We start from the raw sequence: 20070 nt of genomic DNA on the forward strand, positions 1-20070 counted from the left end.
CGGGAGGCGGAGGTTGCGGTGAGCCGAGATCGCGCCATTGCACTCCAGCCTGGGTAATAAGAGTGAAACTCCGTCTCAAAAAAATAAATAAATAAATAAAGGCATGAGCCACCTCACCTAGCCAGAGGGGGCATTTTGAATGGGGACTTACAGAAAAATATTTTAACTAAACTCCCTATCTTACCTGGATTCACTAGATTTTTCCAATGCCCTTTCTCTGTTTCTGGAAACTGTCTAGGATACCACTTCTTTTCTTCATCTCTCCTTAGCTTCCTCTGTTCTGTGATGGTTTTTCACTTCCCTGTTTTTACCATGACCTTGGCAGTTTTGAGAAGCGCTGGTCAGGAATGCCTTATTTTTCCTGTTTTTCTCATGGGTAGGCTGGGGAGCAAGACCACAGAAGTGAAATACCCTTTCATTATACCCTCCTCCCACCCCATCCCCACTTCCACACCCTAATCATAGGAAGCCTGTCACTAAATTCAGCCATTCAAAGACTGGGCACTTAATTGCCACCTTTTGAAGGGGTTGTATCTAGGTAAAGTATTTGAAATTCTTTCTATAAGGAAGAGCTGTCTTTTTGTTCCCATTTATTTATTTGTTCAGTTATTTATTTATATCAGTATCAATTTAAGGATATTTATATTAGACTTTGGGTTATAATCCAATACTACTATTAATTTTTTCACTCAAATAATTCCAGCTTTGGCCACTGGGAGCTCTCTCTGGTTGGTTCTTGACATTTTCAGTGTGTGGCCCCATATACATATTTTTTCTTAGTACTTCTTTTTGGCACCTCAAGATACTCTAGGCTCATCTACATTCTCTGCCCCAGGTCTAAAATTAGCCATTTCTCCAAGAAGTCCTGGTTTCTTCTGTTGGAAAACAGTTTAAAACCACGACCTGGGAGCTGGGTCTCATTTTCTTTGTTAGCTTCATATCCCTTTCACCCAACCCTGATGGTCACCTACCTACCCACTGGTTCCTGGCCTCTACAGCATTTTCCCTCTATTAGCACCAAAATTAACAGAAGCTTCCTAGGAACTCTTTTGTTTATTTTTTTGAGACAGGGTCTCACTTTGTTACCCAGGCCGGAGTACAGTAGTGCTATCTCTGTTCACTGCATCCTCTGCCTCCTGGGCTCAAGTGATCCTCCCGCCTCAGCCTCCTGAGTAGCTGGAATTACAGGTGCATGCCACCACGCCCCACTAATTTATGTGGCCAAGGTATCCTGGCTAAAGTGTACTTTTTCCTTCCTCATATGGTTGAGAATCTTTTTCTGTAAGGCCTCATTCAAAATGCCCCTTCTGGCTGGGTGAGGTGGCTCACACCTTTAATCCCAGCACTTTGGGAGGCCAAGGTGGGTGAATCATTAGAGCCCAGTAGTTTGAGACCAGGTTGGGCAACATGGTCTCTACAAAATCCCATCTCTACAAAACATACAAAAATTAGTTGGGTGTGGTGGCACACACCTGTGACCACATCTACCTAGGAGGCTAAGATGGGAAATCTCCTGAGTCCAGGGAGGTCAAGGCTGCAGTGAGCCACGACTGTGCCACTGTACTCCAGCCTGTGGTCTCTCTGGATGATGGTGATGGTCCCTCCCTGAGCTCTCTGGCCCACCTGCATTCATCTGCAGCTGTAGATAGCTCCTAGCACACTGACGGCCATCTCTGGCCCCGAGGCTCTCTCCTTCTCCGTCATCACAGGAGCACAACCTGGAAGTTTTTATTTCCTGCACAGGCAACTCTCAACCACAGTGGGAAGGGAGCCATAGGATAAATGCCCTTGCCACCTGGAACCGGGAAGGGTGATTCTGAGATGTGCTACTAACGTGGTTTCTCAGAATGCCCAGCTATGAGCCCTGGTTGAAACAGAGCTGCTGTTCTTATTAACACACTCTTGTTTGGCACTTCTCTCTTCCCTTCTTACATGCCCTACTCAGTTATTCATATGTTTTAAGGTTACCTCTCATATAAGCTTCCTCCACCCATGTCCTTGTCTCGGCATCTGCTTTTGGGAAAACCTAAACTAAGATCTGCTACTAGGGAAAGTGGAAAAAAGACCCAGGGAATACAGGCAGCAATGGGGCAGCTGGTTTAGGTGGCTGAGAAAGGAGGACTGGGGAGAAGCTGTTCTGAAAGAATCTACCAGAAATGCCTGGGACCTCTGAGAAGGGTGATTTTTCTGCAAGCAAGGAAGACACTGCTGTGAGCAAGAGGTATGTGGCCACACAGAGGTGAGCCAGGCATGCTAATGAGCTCACGATCGGAGAACACCCAGCCAGTCCTTGCCAGCCAAGGTCACATGGCATCTCATGGATGCCCACCTGTTCAGGATTTCACCACAACAACAAAACACACACAACCATCTGCCAAGAGGTCCCTGCTGATATGGTTTTGCTGTATCCCCACCTAAATCTCACCCTGAATTGTAATAATCCCATGTGTCAAGGGTGAGGCCAGGAGGAGATAACTGAATCATGCGGTAGTGAATAAGTCTCACAAGATCTGATGGTTTTAAAAATGAGTGTTCCCTTGCACAAGCTTTTTTGCCTGCCACCATGTAACACATGACTTTGTTCCTCATTCACTTTCAGCCATGATTGTGAGGCTTCACCAGCCATGTGGAACTGTGAGTCAATTAAACCTCTATCCTGTATAAATTAGCCAGTCTTGGGTATATATCTTTATGAGCAGTGTGAGAAGACTCGTATGCTCCCTCACCTTCTCACACACTTCGGCTTCTAGGTTGTGAGTCTTTGCTCCACATTGAAGCCAACATGGCTTCCTGGATTCCATATCCTTTTCTTTTTCTTTTTTTCTTAGAGTTTTGCTCTTATTGCCCAGGTTGGAGTGCAATTGCATGATCTAAGCTCACTGCGACCTCCACCTCCCGGGTTTAAGTGATTCTCCTGCCTCAGCCTCCCAAGTAGCTGGGACTATAGGAACGCACCACCATACCCAGCTAATTATTTGAATTTAGTAAAGATGGGGTTTCACCATGTTGGCCAGGCTGTTCTCAAACTCCTGACCTCAGGTGATCCACCCACCTCGGCCTCCCGAAGTGCTAGGATTATAGGTGTGAGCCACTGAGCCCATCCCCATATCCTTTTCTTGATGTCGGATGTGTGTGCTCTTGGGCTACCAGAGGCCCCTATGCCATTTCCATCATCTTCTAAGTGCTAGTGTTTCATAGTTATTTTACTAATCTCAAACTCAGGCCCCTCCAACTCGCTGCCCAACCAACTCAGTATTAAGGAAGCTCAAGTCCCAGTACGATTAGAAGCTGATTTCTAGGAACAGTCATGCCCGGTTAGTACTACCACGTAAGGGGACTGTACCTAGGTACAGATGTTTGGTTGTTTATGCTGCAGACAACAAGTTAAAAACATTCACCATTATGCCCAAATTTTTATATCTAAATTCTATTCTCCCATAAAATAAATCAGGGCTCCTTGGAGAAGTGATTGATACCAGGACTGGAGTAAGAAAAATATAAGATGGTCTTGGAGTATCTTATGATGCAAAAAACAAAGGAAATGCTCAGGAAAAAAAATATATGGGCAGCTTGTTGAAAGTGTCCCAGAGCCAACCTGAAAGATCTCCCCATGGCCAAAGTTATAAGCAGATGAGCCAAAAAAGTGAACGATAAAGTAGTACTGGATTAAACCCAAAGTATAAAATACATATGTCCATAGTGATAGAAATAGAAATGACGACTCTTCCTTTTAGAATAATTCCAGTTAATAAATGCAGAAGGAAAATTGTGGCAGACACATTCCACCATGGATGCTAAAACTAGAGGGAGAAGTTTAAAGAGAAACAGGATATTTACATGGTCTCAAGGCATCTCTCCTCACATAAATCAATTAAAAAGAGAAAAACAGTAACTTTATAATGGAGAAATCTGGCAGATACCACTTTGACAATGTGATTGAGGTTAACATGACCAGTGATAAGAAAAATAGCCACAGGGGAGCTTAAGGTTGGAGTGCTTACTCAAAACTCTGCCTCCTTTAGACTCACAGGGCTGTTAAACAAAAAACAAACCAAAACATTCCCCAAAATGTCTGCTTCCAGACTGATCCCTCCCAGGAGCTCCTAATGCATATATATATTTTTTTTATTGCAAACTGGCTCTTTCCATCTGAGTATCCTACCTATAGGCTTTGAATATGTATGCCCTGCCTTAGACCTTTGAGATTAGGGTCTAAACTTAAGTTTACAAAATTAGCATCACCTCCATAGTGAATCACCTTTTCAGCATGAAGGGCGAGACTTGAAATGATCTAATCTGCATGTACGTAATGCCTGACTTGGATTGCACAGATGTGACGCTGGACGGTTTCGTAACCATTCCTGGAGGCAAGATTACTCCATGACCATGTTCCATTACTCTGTGGCCATGTTCTACCCTTGCTTTGACAGCCTAGCATAGAAGATTTTGGCAGTTTCAGATGCTGACTAGATGTTTGCTGGAGGAGTTAAAAGCTGTAGTCACTGGGAGAGATGCGTAGTGAGGCTCCCGGCTTAGCCATGTCTTCATGTGCCAAAGCTTTTTCATTTTCTCTCTGTATCAGTTGGAGTTTACAATCCTTTAAATATTAACACTCACAAATACTGATGTCTGAGAATCCAATCAGTTTAGCTTCCTAGAAATTACTTTAGTCGTTCATTCGTTCATTCATCAGTACATTTTTTTTTTTTGAGACAGAGTCTCACTCTATCCCCCATGCTAGAGTGCAATGGCATGATCTTGGCTCACTGCAACCTCTGCCTCCCAGGTTTAAGTGATTCTCCTGCCTCAGCCTCCTGAGTAGCTGGGATTACAGGCACCTGCCTACCACCACACCTGGCTAATTTTTGTATTTTTAGTAAAGATGGGGTTTTACTATGCTGGCCAGGCTGGTCTCAAACACCTGACTTCAGGTGATCTGCCTGCCTTGGCCTCCCAAAGTGCTGGAATTACAGGTGTGAGCCACTGTGCCCGGCCTCAATATGCATTGATTAGGTGCTAGACAACATGTGCTAGACAACCTGTTGGTGCTGGAAAAGCCTGGATAAATATATAGGACATGGCTCTTGCTCTTGGGAAGCCCACACACATTTCCAAAACAGCTACAGACAACATGGCAATTCTTATAATAAGGCATGTATATATACTTAAACACATGTATGTATATAGATAGATATGTGTACATATTTGTATATATACATTCACATACACATATGCATATATGTGCATGTGTATATATATTCCCTCACAGAGAGAGATACATATATGTTGGGGGAACACAAAAAAAAGAGTATATGACTATCTTTTCTAAATGTGACTATAGGGCCAGGTGCGGTGGCTCACTACTATAGTCCCAGCACGTCAGGAGGCTGAGGCAGGTTGCTTGAGTGCAGGAGTTTGAGACCAGCCTGGGCAACATGGCAAAACCTCACCTCCACAAAAAATACAAAAATTAGCTTGGCGTGATGGTGCATGCCTTGTAGTCCAGCTACTCAGGAGGCGGAGGCAGGAAGATCACTTGAACCCTGCAGGTCAAGGCTGCAGTGAGCCAAGATCATGCCACTGCACTCCAGCCTGGGCGACAGAGCGAGAACCTATCTCAAAAAAAAAAAAAGAAAAGTGAAAGTATTGTAAAGGGTGTAACAGGGAGGCACATTTGATTAATTCTAGAGATCAGAAGGATGAGCAATAGTGGTTTGCCCTGGTGGTAAAGGAGGAAGGAAAGCCTTAGAGGCAGAAGGACTAGCACGATCAGAAGTACAGGCATGTTAATATGCATGGCATATGTAATGATGCAGCAATAGTATACATAAAAATAGTAAAACCAACAATGATGACAGACATTTATCGAGCATCTACTATGTGTCAGGCACTATCCTAAGCGCTTTACACATATTACCACACGGATGAGCCGCATGTGTGGGAGTGGCTGGAGGTCTGAAGGTGAGGCTGAGAAGACAGCTGGGGGTCACTGGATGATGAAATGCTTTGAATGTTGTGCCAAGGGGTTTGGACTATGTCCAGCAGGAGAGAGCCACTAAGAGCTATAAATAAGTATTGGTAAGACTGGACTTGTGATTTTAAAAGTTTCCTCTGCTAGCTGTGTTGGTTGGAGGAGGTGAGATGGGACACAAATAAGTGTTTGGACATTTTTTCAATAGTTCAGAGAAGAGCAATTCACAGAAATGAAAATGGCAGAGGATGTATTCAGGAGAGGCAGAAAAGGGTCTTGCTGATCCCTGTATACATGGGGGCAGGGTAGCAAGGAGGAGGGGATTCTGTGAACTCAGAGAGGAACAAACAGCTTTAGAAAAGTGGATGAATTCAGTCTACAGTCTAAGGTAGACTCAGGCAGAGGGGCCCAGAGGGCAGCTAAGGACTGAAGTCTAGAATCTGAGGGGACGGTCTGGGCCAGAGTTAGATTAGGAGCAGTGGGGGACATCTAACTCCATTCAAGCTGAAATTTATCCTTTCATCACTAAGATTACCCCTAAAGAAAGATAATTCTCCTTTCTCTACCCTTTGTCCTTACATTTTCATATGAACAGCTGCAAAGTGACCCAGGGAGGAACACACACACCCACAAGTCCACAGATCACAGAGGAATATACACACACACACACACATGCATCTGAACGTGATGGAGATCTAAAAATTCATACTCATGCCCACACATGTAAATATACCTACAGAGGCCACACATGCATGCTTTTCTGGAGTGGGGGAGGTATACTTTCTAGCTATTAATATATAATGGGGTCCTTTTATCTAGCTGATGATCCTTGGCTGCTAGAAGGAGCAGGCCCATCTGGTCATGAAGACTCCTTCTACAATTCATTCATGTGAAACAGATTCTAAGAGTATATCTAAAGTCTTCACTGAGCTATTATTCCACACTCCACACATTTGTAGTCCATTTCTAGGTAAGCCACTGTAAACTGAGCATAACTAACTCCTTCTAGCTGCAAGTAGGTGATCCAACCACCTGCCATTAAAGCCACATCCACTGCAGCGCTCAACTCTCCTACCGAAAAGCTTCTGTAGGACTTGTCCATCATATAAATCTTCAGCCAGGTCTTTCACAATGATTCTTTCTCCAACCAACACATCATTAATCCAGTCAATTAAGACCTACAGAGAGAGAGAACGTGTAAGAATAAGAAAAGAGTCATGGGGTATTTTCTTATAGACCAGCTTTCTTATCTCAAACAATTAAAATGTAAATGAACTTCAGATTTTAAGTTTCACTTTATTTTAGAGACGGGGTCTCACTATATTGCCTAGGCTGGACTCAAACTCCTGAGCTCAAGTGATCTTCCTGCCTCAGCCTCCTGTAAAGCTGGGACTATGGGTGAGTTTCACTGTGCCCAGCTTTGAATTTCAGATTTTAAAAGCAGCAGAACTAGCCACATGACCCAGTGTGTGCACAGGTAGCTACAAGTGTGAGCCCTATTGGCCTTCTTAATTTTCAGATGTGCATCCTGCTAGTGCTGGTGGCACCAGTGTCCCTGTTAATATCGATAGCCCGTTATTCCTCACTCTAATGGCAAGCAACAAGGATGGACAAAAAAGACAGTCTCTAACCCCAAGAAGCTCACCATTTAGTGAAGTGCATGAGACGCTGTAACGGGACCTGGAGAGCTAAGGACAGGGCCACAGCAGCCGCGGAGGGGCTGAGCCATGGCACTAGAGTTTGGAGCAAGCTTCCTGGAGCAGGTAGCCGTGCTGAGACTTCCAGATGAAGGGCAGGAGAAGCATTCTAGTCAGAGTGGACTGCATTAGCTAGGCTTGGCAGTGAGGAGTGCTGGGAGCATGCATGGGCTGCTGGGAGGGGCAGGTCTGGCATCCCTGTGTTGCTGGGTAGCGGCTGATCTGAGATTGAAGAGGCAGCTAGAGCACGGACTCTAAACACCACCTCCAGAAGTGGCCTGCAACCTGTGGTGGATGGGAAACTCTGACAGGTCTTGCACTGGGGAAATGCGTATTCAGATTTGCGGGGGGAATGAATCACTCTGACATCCAGTGTTTTTTTTTTTTTTTTTGAGACAGGGCCAGGCTGGAGTGCAGTGACAGGATCACGGCTCACTGTAACCTCTGCCTCCCAGGTTCAAGCCCTCCTCCCACCTCAGCCTCCCGAGTAGCTAGGACTACAGGCATGCGCCACCACACTTGACTAATTTTTATATTTTTAGTAGAGATGGTGTTTCACCACGTTGCCCAGGCTGGTCTTGAACTCCTGAGCTCAAGTGATCCACCTGCCTCAGCCTCCGCAGAGTGCTGGGATAACAGGCCTGAATGCCTTTTGTCTTAAGTGCAGCTTGGTTAAGCTGAAGAGGAGGAACATAGAACAGGGAACAAGATGCAGGGGAGAAATTAACAGTTTTAGAAGGACAGGCACACACCAGCCACTATGCAGTTACGTTACACACAGTATGTCACTTCATCTCCTTTATTTCTGCTTGAATTCCGTCTCCTTGTTTATGATCATGAACAAATCACTTGGTTTTTCTGAGACTTGGTTTTGTCATCTGGAAAATGGGAATGAGACTAATTTCTACTCCACTGCATGCTTTTCAGAGTCCTTGAGAAAATAAGCATTTTATGCACTCTGGAATCCTGGCCAACATGAGATTACCTGTACTGACCTGTCTGGTGCTATGACCAGCACCACTCACTGGGCATTTGTCACGTTCCATGCTTACACAATCAGTTATGTTTTTGATGGCCATCTGCTAGACTGAGGCAGGGGCTGCTGTGACTTTTTACCTCCTGTGAGGGGCTCGCGGGGTGCTTGCTCACAGCAGGTGTCATATGGACATCTGGTGGGTCTGTGAGGCACCAGAAGACACTCCTGATTTCTTCTTACCTTCATCAGTTCTTGAAGCTTGGGGTCACTGCGTGAGTTTGGATCCACCATTGTTCGCACCTCATTCTCCTCTTTAAAAAGAAAAGGAATTCAGTGGGGGTGCTGGCACCGGAAAGCTTAAGCCAATTCAGAGAAAAGAGCACAGTTACCCAGCATCGTGTCCTCGGGGTCCAGCTCGAAGGGAATCGGGCTGAGGGGCAGGTTGATGGCGTTCATTCCCTCCTCCTGCAGCTCAGACACTGGAAGAAAAGGAAGAGCAGGGTCACATTTCAGCCGACGGACGGACGGCAGGGGGTTGGAGCTCTGTAACAAGGGTGTTGGATATTGACATTGAGAAAAATACCCACTAAGGGTAGATTACAGCTGTTACTCAGCCTACGATCAATTCACGGCCTCGCCTGGCTGACAGGACCTAATTGTCCCCTTAATCTCACCTCTGCCAATTGTCACCTCACTTGCTTTCCTCAGGGAAACAGGGAAATCTCAACAGCACAGAAATCTCCCTCCTCTCAGAAAAGATTTCAGAATAAACAGAAGCGAGGTGGGCGCTGACTTCTTTCTGACTCTGCCTCCTGGCCGTCCCTCCTTCCAGGACTTCCTGTCTGGTACCCAGTGACTGCTGACAGGATGAACAGGGTCATGGGTTTGAGGCTACATGTACGCTGTAAGGCATTTCCATCCTCAGCTCCAGCCTCCTCTGACTTCTCACCTTTCCTGATTATCTGCCCTCCCACCTCCACCCAACCCCAGCCACTGCTCAAAAATACCTTGGTCCCAGCCCTTCCAGAGTTCGGTCCTATCCCTTCAGATGGAACCAGCTGTGAGACCTGAGGCCAGGCACTTCATCTCTCTTGGCCTGTTTCCTCTGCTAAAAATAGAAAGTTTGACTGGATGAACAGTAAGCTTTTTTACAGTCTTCAAATCCTAGAAATCTACAATTCTATCTTCCTTGGAAAAAACAATAAAAAGAGGTAAAAACTACCAAAGACTACCAGCCCACTCTCCTCCAAGTGCCCAGGCCCCACATGGAGGCTTAGTACAAAAAATTCCTCCCACAAAACCAGTTGTGTGACAGACATTTGCTGAGTGCTGACCTTGGATTACCCCTCCTAAAAGCAGTGACTTAAATCCCCTTGCTTTTCGCCAATTAAGCACAGAAAGGCCATTTTCTCAGAAGGTGTTGGTCACCAAGAGGTTCTTAAAGAGCTAACACAGCAGCTGCAATCAACCTTAATAAAAGCAACGTCCCATCTTTCCATTTTATTTTTTTTTATTGACTCTGGCCTCACCAAGTGCCAGCATAGACTTGCAAGAAATCCTAAGCACAAGGCAGCCACTTACAAAGAGCTCTTTCACATCAGCACACTCACTGATAGCCGCAGTTGGACTGGAACGAGACTGACAAAGGGAGTGAAACACACTATGCCCTGAAGAGACACAACTCGCATGACGAGGCTGCTATTTAGTACCTTTGTAGCGGGCCCTGGACATTGATAGAGGGTACCAGCCAGTCACCACCTTGAATCTCCAAATTCACAGACACACAACATTTCATAGCATTCTCCATAAAATGTAACAAACACCGAAGGGATACCTTCAAAGCTTAAATCAAGCTTGTCCAGCCTGCAGCTCACAGGCTGCAATGTGATCCAGGATGGATTTGAATGCAGCCCAAAAATGCAGAATTTTTAAGAAAATTCATAAACTTTCTTAAAACATTATGAGATTATCAGTTTTTTTTTGCGTATTTTTTTTTTTTTTTTAGCTCATCAGCTATCATTAGTGGTTCATGTATTTTATGTGTGGTTCAAGACAATCTTCCTCCTTCCAACATGGCCCAGGGAAACCAAAAGATTGGGCAGCCCTGGCTTAAATGATTCTGTAGGTACAGGATTGTGTTTGTTTTCTAGCTAAGCACAACTGCTTCCTTAGACTTCTATAGTTTCTTCTAATATTTCCCCTAGAACTACCAGTTTTCTTTCTTTCCCAGGCTATTCCTCACAAAGAAGCACGATTTTCATTACTTTGTTAACAAGCGTTGCCATGAATGCTGTGAGCAGTGGAAATAAAGTCATGTTTAAATGTGGCTGCAAGTCTAGGCTTACTGGCTAGTGAAGGAACTTGCTCCTGCCTGGGACTTTCTCTCCTGAAGCTACACTGATCTGCACTGTTCAATACAGTAGCTACTAGTCACTTGAGCTATTTACATTTCAATGAATAAAAATTCAGCTGCTTAGCTGCACCAACCACATTTCAAATACTCAGTGGCTGCAGGTGGCTGGTACTACAATACTGGACAGCATGGATGTAGAAAGTTTCCATCACAAGATCAAGTGTATTCTCATGATTTAAGTGAGGACGTGCTGTATTTGGTTTTTTTGTTCCTGTGTTAGTTTACTAAGAATAATGGCCTCCAGCTCCTTCCGTGTCCCTGCAAAGGACATGATCCTGTTCTTTTTTTATGGCTGCAGAGTATTCCATGGTGTATATGTACCACATTTTCTTTATCCAGCCTATCGTTGATGGGCATTTAGAAAACAATCCATAAAGCAAACTGTCAAGACACAAGTTTGCCTATGTAACAAACATGTACTCCTGAACTTAAGTGAAAGTTAAAACATAACATTTTAAAAAAAGATTAAGTGGAAAATGTTGTCCTAGGTCATCCCATTCAACTAATGTCCATGTCCACATTTAAATCTCCAGCCTGGGTCTGACTCTGAGCTCCAGGCTTATGAATCTAACCGTGTGCTCCATGTCTCCTCTAAAGTCTATTAATAGAGTTCTCAAATGTACACATCCACACAGAACTTGAGATTCTCAACACCCTCACACCCACTATACCAGCACTAAAATGAACCTGTTCTTCCTTTATTCTTATCCTCCTCAGTAGATGGCACCACTGTTTACACCATGGTTCACACCAAGCTCCGAGGAATCACCCTTAAGTTCTCATTTTCCTCACCTTTTGCATCCGTATGAAACACCGGCAAGTTCTGTGGGCTCCACCTCCAAACCAGGACTCAATTCCAAACACTTCTCACCATCTCCCCGCTCCACCATCCTGACTTGAGCCACCGTTATCTTTTGCCTGGACTATCAGAACCACCGGCTAACTAGTCTGCTGCTTTGCTTGCATTTCCCCAACTCTCACCTACCTCCCACAGTGCAGCCAGAACGTCTTATAAAAACGTAAATAGGATCATACATTCTCCTACTTCAAGCTTTCCTGTGACTTCCCATCATACTCAGAAAAAAACCTCAACTCCTATCTATAACCTATCAGACTCTGATTAGCACTCCCACCTCCCTCTCATGTTTTATATTCTCATCATGATCTGAAATAATAATTTATATGTTTGTTAACTCTCTCCCCCATCAGAATGTAAGTTTTGTAAGGACTGGCACTATTTCTCTCTTGTTCGCTATTAGATCCCCAAAGAGGCCAGACGGTACAGTGGTTAGAAGCCAGGCTGCCTACGCGCACATCCAGACTCTACCACTCACCAGCTCTGTGGCCTTGGGCAAGTTCATCAGCCTCTCAAGCCTTAGATTCCTTATCTGCAAAATGGGAGTGATAGCAATATTGCCTACCTCCTAGGGTTGCTGAGAAGATTAAATGAGTTAATATATGCAAAATACCCAGAAGCATGCCTGGCAGCTGCTAAGAAATAGGTAAACATATGCTACTATTATTATTATTACTTAAAACAACACCTCAAGCATCGTAAGCACTCAAGAAATATTTGTTGAATATCTAATCCAAACTGTCAAGACCACCCTTCAACTGCACAGGTTTTGAGTTGAGGCAGAATTTGCCAAAGTAGAGTATGGGATGCAAAGGATTTTACCTTTTTCCCAGAAAAACAAAATACATGTGCATTTTAGCCTAACTGTGCATGTGTACTTGTGCGTGTGCATGCACGCACATTTCTGGGGGCAGCATTTCCAGCTTACATTTTGTAAGGGATGAAAAGACATATCTGTCCCAAGACTTGTTGTATAGCCAAAGGGAGCCAATTTGCAAATAGAGAGGTATTGAAACATCTCTAAAATGTGACTAGAAACTCAATATTTGAAGCCGAGACTCTGAAAGGTGGGTCTGAACAGGATCTCTTTTTCTGTGTAGATCATCGTTAAAAACGTTTTCAGATGAAAAATCCCCAGTCAGAAACATTCCCCTCTGCCCTACCTCTTTAATTCACTCACAGAGACATAACAAATCCAAGAAGAAAGGCCAAGATATGTTTGCAATTGGAAATGTTTTTTTCAGGAAACGATTTGGTACAGGAACATCATCCCCATTCCATTAACTGCTGACTTGGTGCCAACTGTTTGTAAAAGTGAATATGCAAACTGCCCAGTGCAGGCCTGGCCCCTGCCCCATGGGGCCCCATTAGTGGCCACTTTCCCAAAACAGCCCTCCTGCTTTGGAGGTTTTGTTTCTATGAAACCAAAGCAGGACCCAGCAGAAGCCCCTTGCCAATGCTCACACACTGAAAGAGAAAGAGCTGCAACTGAATTTTCTCAGCACAGAATGGGAATCCAATGTTTATCCCCTGAACCTCCTCTAACAATCTAAAACTAGGTCCAAATCTCGTGGCACCATTAAGTCATAACACACAGATCAAACGCCCAGATGAAGGCTGGGCTAGGGAAAGCAGGGAGATCGCCTGAACCCCTAAAGAGCTCACCATGAGAAACAGGACTTCTGTTTCCAGGGATATGTGGTCTGACTCTGGGTCCACATATACAGAAGAAAGCACCTGGTTAGGCTTTGGCGTGTGGATTTGAACCCTACTTCTATTGTTATCAACTGTGGAACCTTACATAGGTAAGTTAACCTCCCTGAAATTTGGTATAAAACAATTGTGTCCACAACAAGGGTATAGCTGACACTGCTGGTTTGCTCCCCAACATTAACCTGTTTTTCCCGCTGAAAGAACCCTCATTTTGTTCCAGTATACACCCCTCCTTCCTATGCCTCCAGGTAAAGCCCCTATTGGTTTAAACGTATCATGATGATCTTGATCCCCGTAGCAGTGGTTGGCTCAAGCATCACCATGTCAATGCTGGTTAATGAGCTGTGAGAGAAAATTTCTAGAAGCTTCTGGAATCACTTTCTTCATTTTAAAGAGAGGCCCAAGGAAGAGAAGGCAACCTTCTCCTTCTAATCATTATTATCATTATTGTGTCAGGATGTTATACCTGGGTTTGTTGCAGCCATTTTGTGGCCATGCGGTGAGTAAGCTCAAGGAAGAAGCTACTGTGTTGAGGCTGGCAGAGAAGAAATACAGAAAGATGGGGTTCTTATTGATAATATTAAGCCACCACCCCTGGAACCACTCAAGTTCTGTATGTCTTGTTACAGGAGATACAACAAATTCTCTTATTGTTTGAGCCAGTTACAAGAGGTATTTTTCTGGGCCTCAGAGCCCAAACTCCCTAACTGATAACATGGGGATACCAGGATTCTAAAATCAATGGGTGAATAGAGTAGGTCTGCAATGAATGGTAATTTCCCCTGATTTTTGTCCATGAGGAAAAGAAAAGCTGTGTCATCTCTTATACTCTAGAATACATCTAGGGACTCAAGGAATACCAAGGAGAAAGCAAACATGGAGACAAGAATAGACAGAGGTCTCTAAATACGCAAGGCCAGTAATTTCATTCATTCGACCAATAAGCGTTACTGGGCGCCTCCTCTGAAGCAGCCCCCATGCCAGCACTGGGATACATGTTTGGGGATTTGACCAGCCTGCCTCAGTCTGCTCAAGGTGGTGGGAAAGGTAGGCCCATAGATACCACGGTGCTAACACTCAGGGGTGATAGAGATATAAGGAGACAGCCACAGTGGCTCACGTAGAACGAGGCTAACTTTGGATGGAGAAGATTGGGAAGGAGTCCTAGAAAAGGGAACATTTGAACTGGACCTTGAAAATGTAAATTTTCAACCAACACAGGTGCACTACAAAAGGCACATCTTGTGTAAAAATAGCAAGATATGGAAAAACGGCAGGTGTTGAAGTAGTAGTGATTATGTCTGAACACAAGGAATGTAAGTGTGCATGGGGAAGGGGGCGAGGAATGGAACAGCAGATAAGTGGGGCGGGGATCCAGAGTGTTAGGGTCTTGAATTCATCTATTCTCTATGCTCCCTGAATCACGCTCCCTATATCTGTACTTGCGAAATAATCATTCTGAGAGAGGGCAAGAAAAGAGCCAGGATGTTCTTTCTCCTTCAGTGCCAGTGGGCCCCAGGTGAGATGTTCAGGCTGCTCTAGATCCTTATCAGAACTTTGATTATTAATTTCTAGTCCTCTCGAAAGTTACTAAAGCTCCCTTAATTTCTAAATGGTACAAGGGACTATAAAGAAGCTCTTGGCGGCTAAAGACAACTATATTGTCTGGTCAGCAAGTCCATGTTTCTCTATATGAAAAATCAATCTGAAAGAACATCAACAACAACAATTTTTAAAAACCTACAGCTAACATCATACTTCATGGTGAGAAAATGGGATGCTTTGCCCCTAAAAACGGGAACAAGTCAAGGTTGTCTCTTCTCACCATGCCTATTCAAAATTATACTAGAAGTCTTAGCTAGTACAGTAACACAAGAGAAGAAAATAAAAGGTATACAGATTGGGAAGGAAGAAACTGTCTTTGTTTGCAGGTAACATTTCTAAAGAATCAACCAGAAAAACAAAACCCAATGCTCCTCAGTCCCCAAAACTCCTAGAATAAGCAATTCTAGCAAGGTTGCAGGATGCAAGGCTAATATACAGAAGTCAATTGCTTCCTATATACTAGTAATGAATGGTTGAAATGCCACGTATGCACCTATGCAACAATCTTGCATGTTTTTCACATGTACCCCAAAACCTAAAATGCAATTAAAAAAAAAGAATTGAGGTTATGTAAAAAAAAAACAAAAAAAAACACAGTATCATTTATAGCATTACAAAAATGCAATACTTGGGTGTAAATCTAAAAAGATGGGCACAATATATATTTTCTGATGTGCAGAAGATGATAAACCCAGATGAAAGAAATTAAGATCTAAATAAAGGAAGAGATACTCAGTGTTCATGGGCTGGAAAACTTAAGATGTCAGTTCTTTCCAAGTTCATCTATAGATTCAATGTTAATCTCAGTTAAAATCACAGAAAGCTATTTTGTGGATATTGTCAAACTGATTCTAAAGTTTACACAAAAAGGCAAGAGACCTAGAGTAGGCAACAAGATATGAAAGAATAACAAAGTTGGAGGCCGAACACTACTATACTTCAAGACTACGATAAAGATACAATCATCAGTTGTTAAAATGATCACAGATCTATGTTAAAACACAACACCGTAAAACTTCTAGAAAAAAAAATATGAGGAAATCTGTGTGACCTACAATTTGATAATGAGTTTTTAGATATAACACCGAAAAGACAATCAATAAAAGAAAAATTGGTGAGTTGGGCTTTATTAATATTTCTACTCTACAAAATATACTGTTGAGAGAATGAAAAGATAAAGCATAGATGAGAGAAAATATTTGCAAAATACCTATCTGATAAGACTTGTATGCAAAATATGCAAATAATTCTTAAAACTGAACGAGAAAACAAATGACCCAACTACAAAACGGGCAAAAGATCTGATTAAGCCTGTCACCAGAGAAGATGTACATAAAGCAAAGAGGCATATGAGAAGATGTTCATTATCATTTGTGATTAGGGAATGAGAAAACACCAATGAGATATCACTAGACATCAATTAGCATGGTTAAAATGCAAAAAACTGACAACACTAAACACTGGCAAGGGATGTGGAGCACCAGGAACTTTCATTTATTGCTGGTGGGAAAGCAAAATAGTAGAGCCATTTTGGAAGACAGTTTGGTGTTTTCTTTCAAACTGTAATTTTACCATTTAATCCAGCAGTCAGGCTCCTAGGTATTTACCCAACTGATCTGAAAACATGTTCACACAAACCCCTGGATGTGGATATTTATAGCAGCTTTATTCATAATCACCCAAAACTTTAAGCAACCAAGATATCCTCTAATAGGTGAGTAGATAAACTGTAGTATATCTATATGAAAATATTATTTAGTGATAAAAAGAAATGAGCCATAAAGCCATGAAGAGACATGAAAGAACCTTAAGTGCATATTCCTAAGTCAAGGAGGTTGGTCTAAAAAGGCTACATACTGTACAATTCTAATTATATGACATTCTGGAAAAGGTGAAACTAGAGAAAATAAAAAGATAAGTGGAGGAAAAATTGAATAGGCAAAGTACAGAAGATTTTTAAGGCAGTGATAGTGGTCTGTATGATACTGTAATGGCAGACACATAGTATTTATAGCATAAGGAATGTCTTAGTCCATTTTCCATTGCTTATAACAGAATGTCTGAAACTGCGTAATTTATAAAGAAAAAAATTTGTTACAGTTATGGAGGCGTTGAGGGACCACATCCAGTGAGGGCCTTTGTGCTGGTGGGGACTTTCTGCAGGGTCCTGAGGCAGCACATGGCAAAGGGGCTGAGTGTGCCAGCTCACATATCTCTTCCTCTTCTTATAAAGCCACCAGTCCCACTCCATGATAACTCATTAATCTATTAATGGATTAATCTAGGGGCCCCCAACCCCCAGGCTATAAACTAGAACATGGACCAGTACTGGTCCATGGGCTGCTAGGAATTAGGAGGTGAGTAGTGGTTGAGTGAGTATTAACCACCTGAGCTCTGCCTCCTGTCAGATCAGTGGCAGCATTCGATCCTTACAGGAATGTGAACCCTACTGTGAACTGTGCATGCAAGTAATCTAGGTTGTGCACTCCTTATGAGAATCTAATGCCTATCTGAGGTGGAACAGTTTCATCCCAAAATTACCCCCTACCCAACCCCGTGTCCACAGAAATACTGTCTTCCATGAAATTGGTCCCTGGTGCCAAAAAGGTTGGGGACCACTGTATTAATCCAGGTATTCAATCACCTCTCAAAGGCTCCACCTTTCAGTACTACCACATTGGGGATTAAGTTTGAACATAAGTTTCAGAGGGGACAAATATTCAAACCATAGCAAGGAGTAAACCTTAATGCAAACAAATTAAAAAATCATTTAGAAGGTTAGCGGACCCAAGGATGGAATGTGGATTGTAACAATAGAATCTAATTGTATTACAAATGTATGAGATGATCTCACTGAAAGGGGTGGTGGGAATGGTACTAACTTAAATATCTCTGGAAATGAGATGATTCTGTAAGACCAAAGGCAAAAGGAACTGTACCTAAGCACTGCACTCTAGTTGATAAAGTTGTTCCCATAGGGTATGGATTAACAATGCTGATACTGCTATACATGTATACTAGAATTGAACGATTAAGTAAATGGATGGTGGATGGTAGGGGCCAGGTTTCTCACTGGAGTGGGAGGTTACAGATAAACAAGGGGAGAAAGCTAGGATGGTCCATGTGGTAATGCACTGGAGTTAGAGACATCAGTACGAACTTATGTTTACCTTAATGTGGATACAGATGGTTACAAGATACGTGCATATTTCTCTAAGTGTTTCTATAAATTAGTGCACATACATATATTTCCTTACTGTGTTAACTGAGAGGGCCTAGATGCATCAATACGCAAGTAACAATGAATGTACATAGAGCCCAAATGTTCCTTTCTAGTCCTATATTCCAATAAAAGTAACCAGGGCTCCTTGGAAAATGGCTGATTCTAGGACTGCAGAGAAAATACACCAGATAAACTTGGAGCCAGAAAGGAAGTAAGTACTCAGGAGGGGCAGGGAGGGCGAGGGGAAGAGGGATATCAAAGGCCCACAGGAGCTGATTGAAAGAGCTGGCCGAAGTTGGAAACAATTTGAATAACAAAATAAAGTAGTATTGGATTATAATAATCTAAGGTGTAAAATAAATATCTGTGAATCCATACTGATATAAATAATTGAATAAATGAACACATGGATGAGAAGAGACTAATCTGTGCAGAATTTCAAATTTACATAGATCCTCTGTTCTGAAAGAATGGAGCATAATTCCCCATTCTTTATATGAGGGCTGCATCTAGTGACTTCCTTCCAAAGAGTGCTGTATAGGAAGGAGGAAAAAGTGTGCCTTTACAGTGGAGAAAGGTGACAAATACCACCTCAGCCAGGTAAACAAGACCAGCATCCACAGTCATAAACCATGTTGATGTTATGGACCCTCGATATGATGTGATGAAAATGCCACTTTACCTCTGGGACTTCCCTTCCACAAACCCATAACCATAGCCTAAGCATGAAAAAACATCAAATTCCAACAGGAGGACACCCTAAAAAATACTTGACCAGTACTCCTCAAAACTGTCAGTCATAAAACAAAGTCTGAGAAACTGTCACAGCCAAGAGAAGCCTAAGGAGACATGAAGACAAAACGTAGTGTGGAACAGATAGCATACGTTAAGTCCAAGCTAAAGAAATCTGAATAAACTATGGATTTAGACAGAATACAGTATTATCAATAATACTAGTAATATAATAAAAGTAACAATATATCAATAACTGTTAGTAATGTATCACTACTGTCTGTTAATTTTAAGAAATGTACCATACTAATGTAAGATGTTAATAAGAGGGAACTCTGGGTGTGGGATATACAAAAACTCTGCACTACCTTTGCAAATTTTTTGTAAATCTAAAACTATCCTAAAAATATATAGTGTTCATGAAGGGGGGTGGAAATCCATGATTTTATGAGACACAAATGTTTCCTCCCATCACCAAGGAGGTAGTGGTCATTTATCCAACTGAGCTCTGTAGAAGCATCTGGACAGGAGGCAGAGCCCAAACGTCACGACAGCGGAAGCAACTGAGAACTCAGAGTTGTGTTTTGTTGTTTCTGGGGCTGAGATGAGAAAAGTCAGGAGAAGACAGAGCTTCCTCCTAACTTAGGGATGCCTGGTAGGGTCATTTCTACTTTATTAAGAAGGGATCTGTCCCCCTAGTACAAGTGTCACTGAAAGTTCGGTGGTCTCCTCCATGATTTTTCTGTGGAATTGCCTCTATCCATGGTGCCCTATGGAGGTCTTTATACCATGGGCTTTTGTATTAGTTCTCTATTGCTGTAGTAGCAAAAACTTCGTGGCTTAAAACAATGCAAATTTATTATCCTTGTAGACCTGTAGGTTAG

At 42.8% G+C, this 20070-nt stretch overlaps 1 protein-coding gene across 1 annotated transcript in view; it reads right to left on the minus strand.

The window, feature by feature from the left end:
• The window catches only part of PARVA (parvin alpha), a 154179-nt gene that overhangs the window by 47115 nt on the left and 86994 nt on the right, over nucleotides 1-20070 (minus strand). Inside the window, exons 2-4 of the mRNA XM_012456639.3 lie at nucleotides 9034-9123; nucleotides 8885-8955; nucleotides 7047-7149 (exon numbers count right to left, since the gene is read on the minus strand). Of these exons, the coding sequence (XP_012312062.2) occupies nucleotides 7047-7149; nucleotides 8885-8955; nucleotides 9034-9123 (264 nt within the window). The remainder of the gene's footprint in view (nucleotides 1-7046; nucleotides 7150-8884; nucleotides 8956-9033; nucleotides 9124-20070) is intronic.

This window comes from Aotus nancymaae, unplaced genomic scaffold (genome assembly GCF_030222135.1).
Source record: "Aotus nancymaae isolate 86718 unplaced genomic scaffold, 86718_ANA_hifiasm-v0.15.2.pri h1tg000059l, whole genome shotgun sequence".
In the NCBI taxonomy this organism is placed as follows: Eukaryota; Metazoa; Chordata; class Mammalia; order Primates; family Aotidae; genus Aotus; species Aotus nancymaae.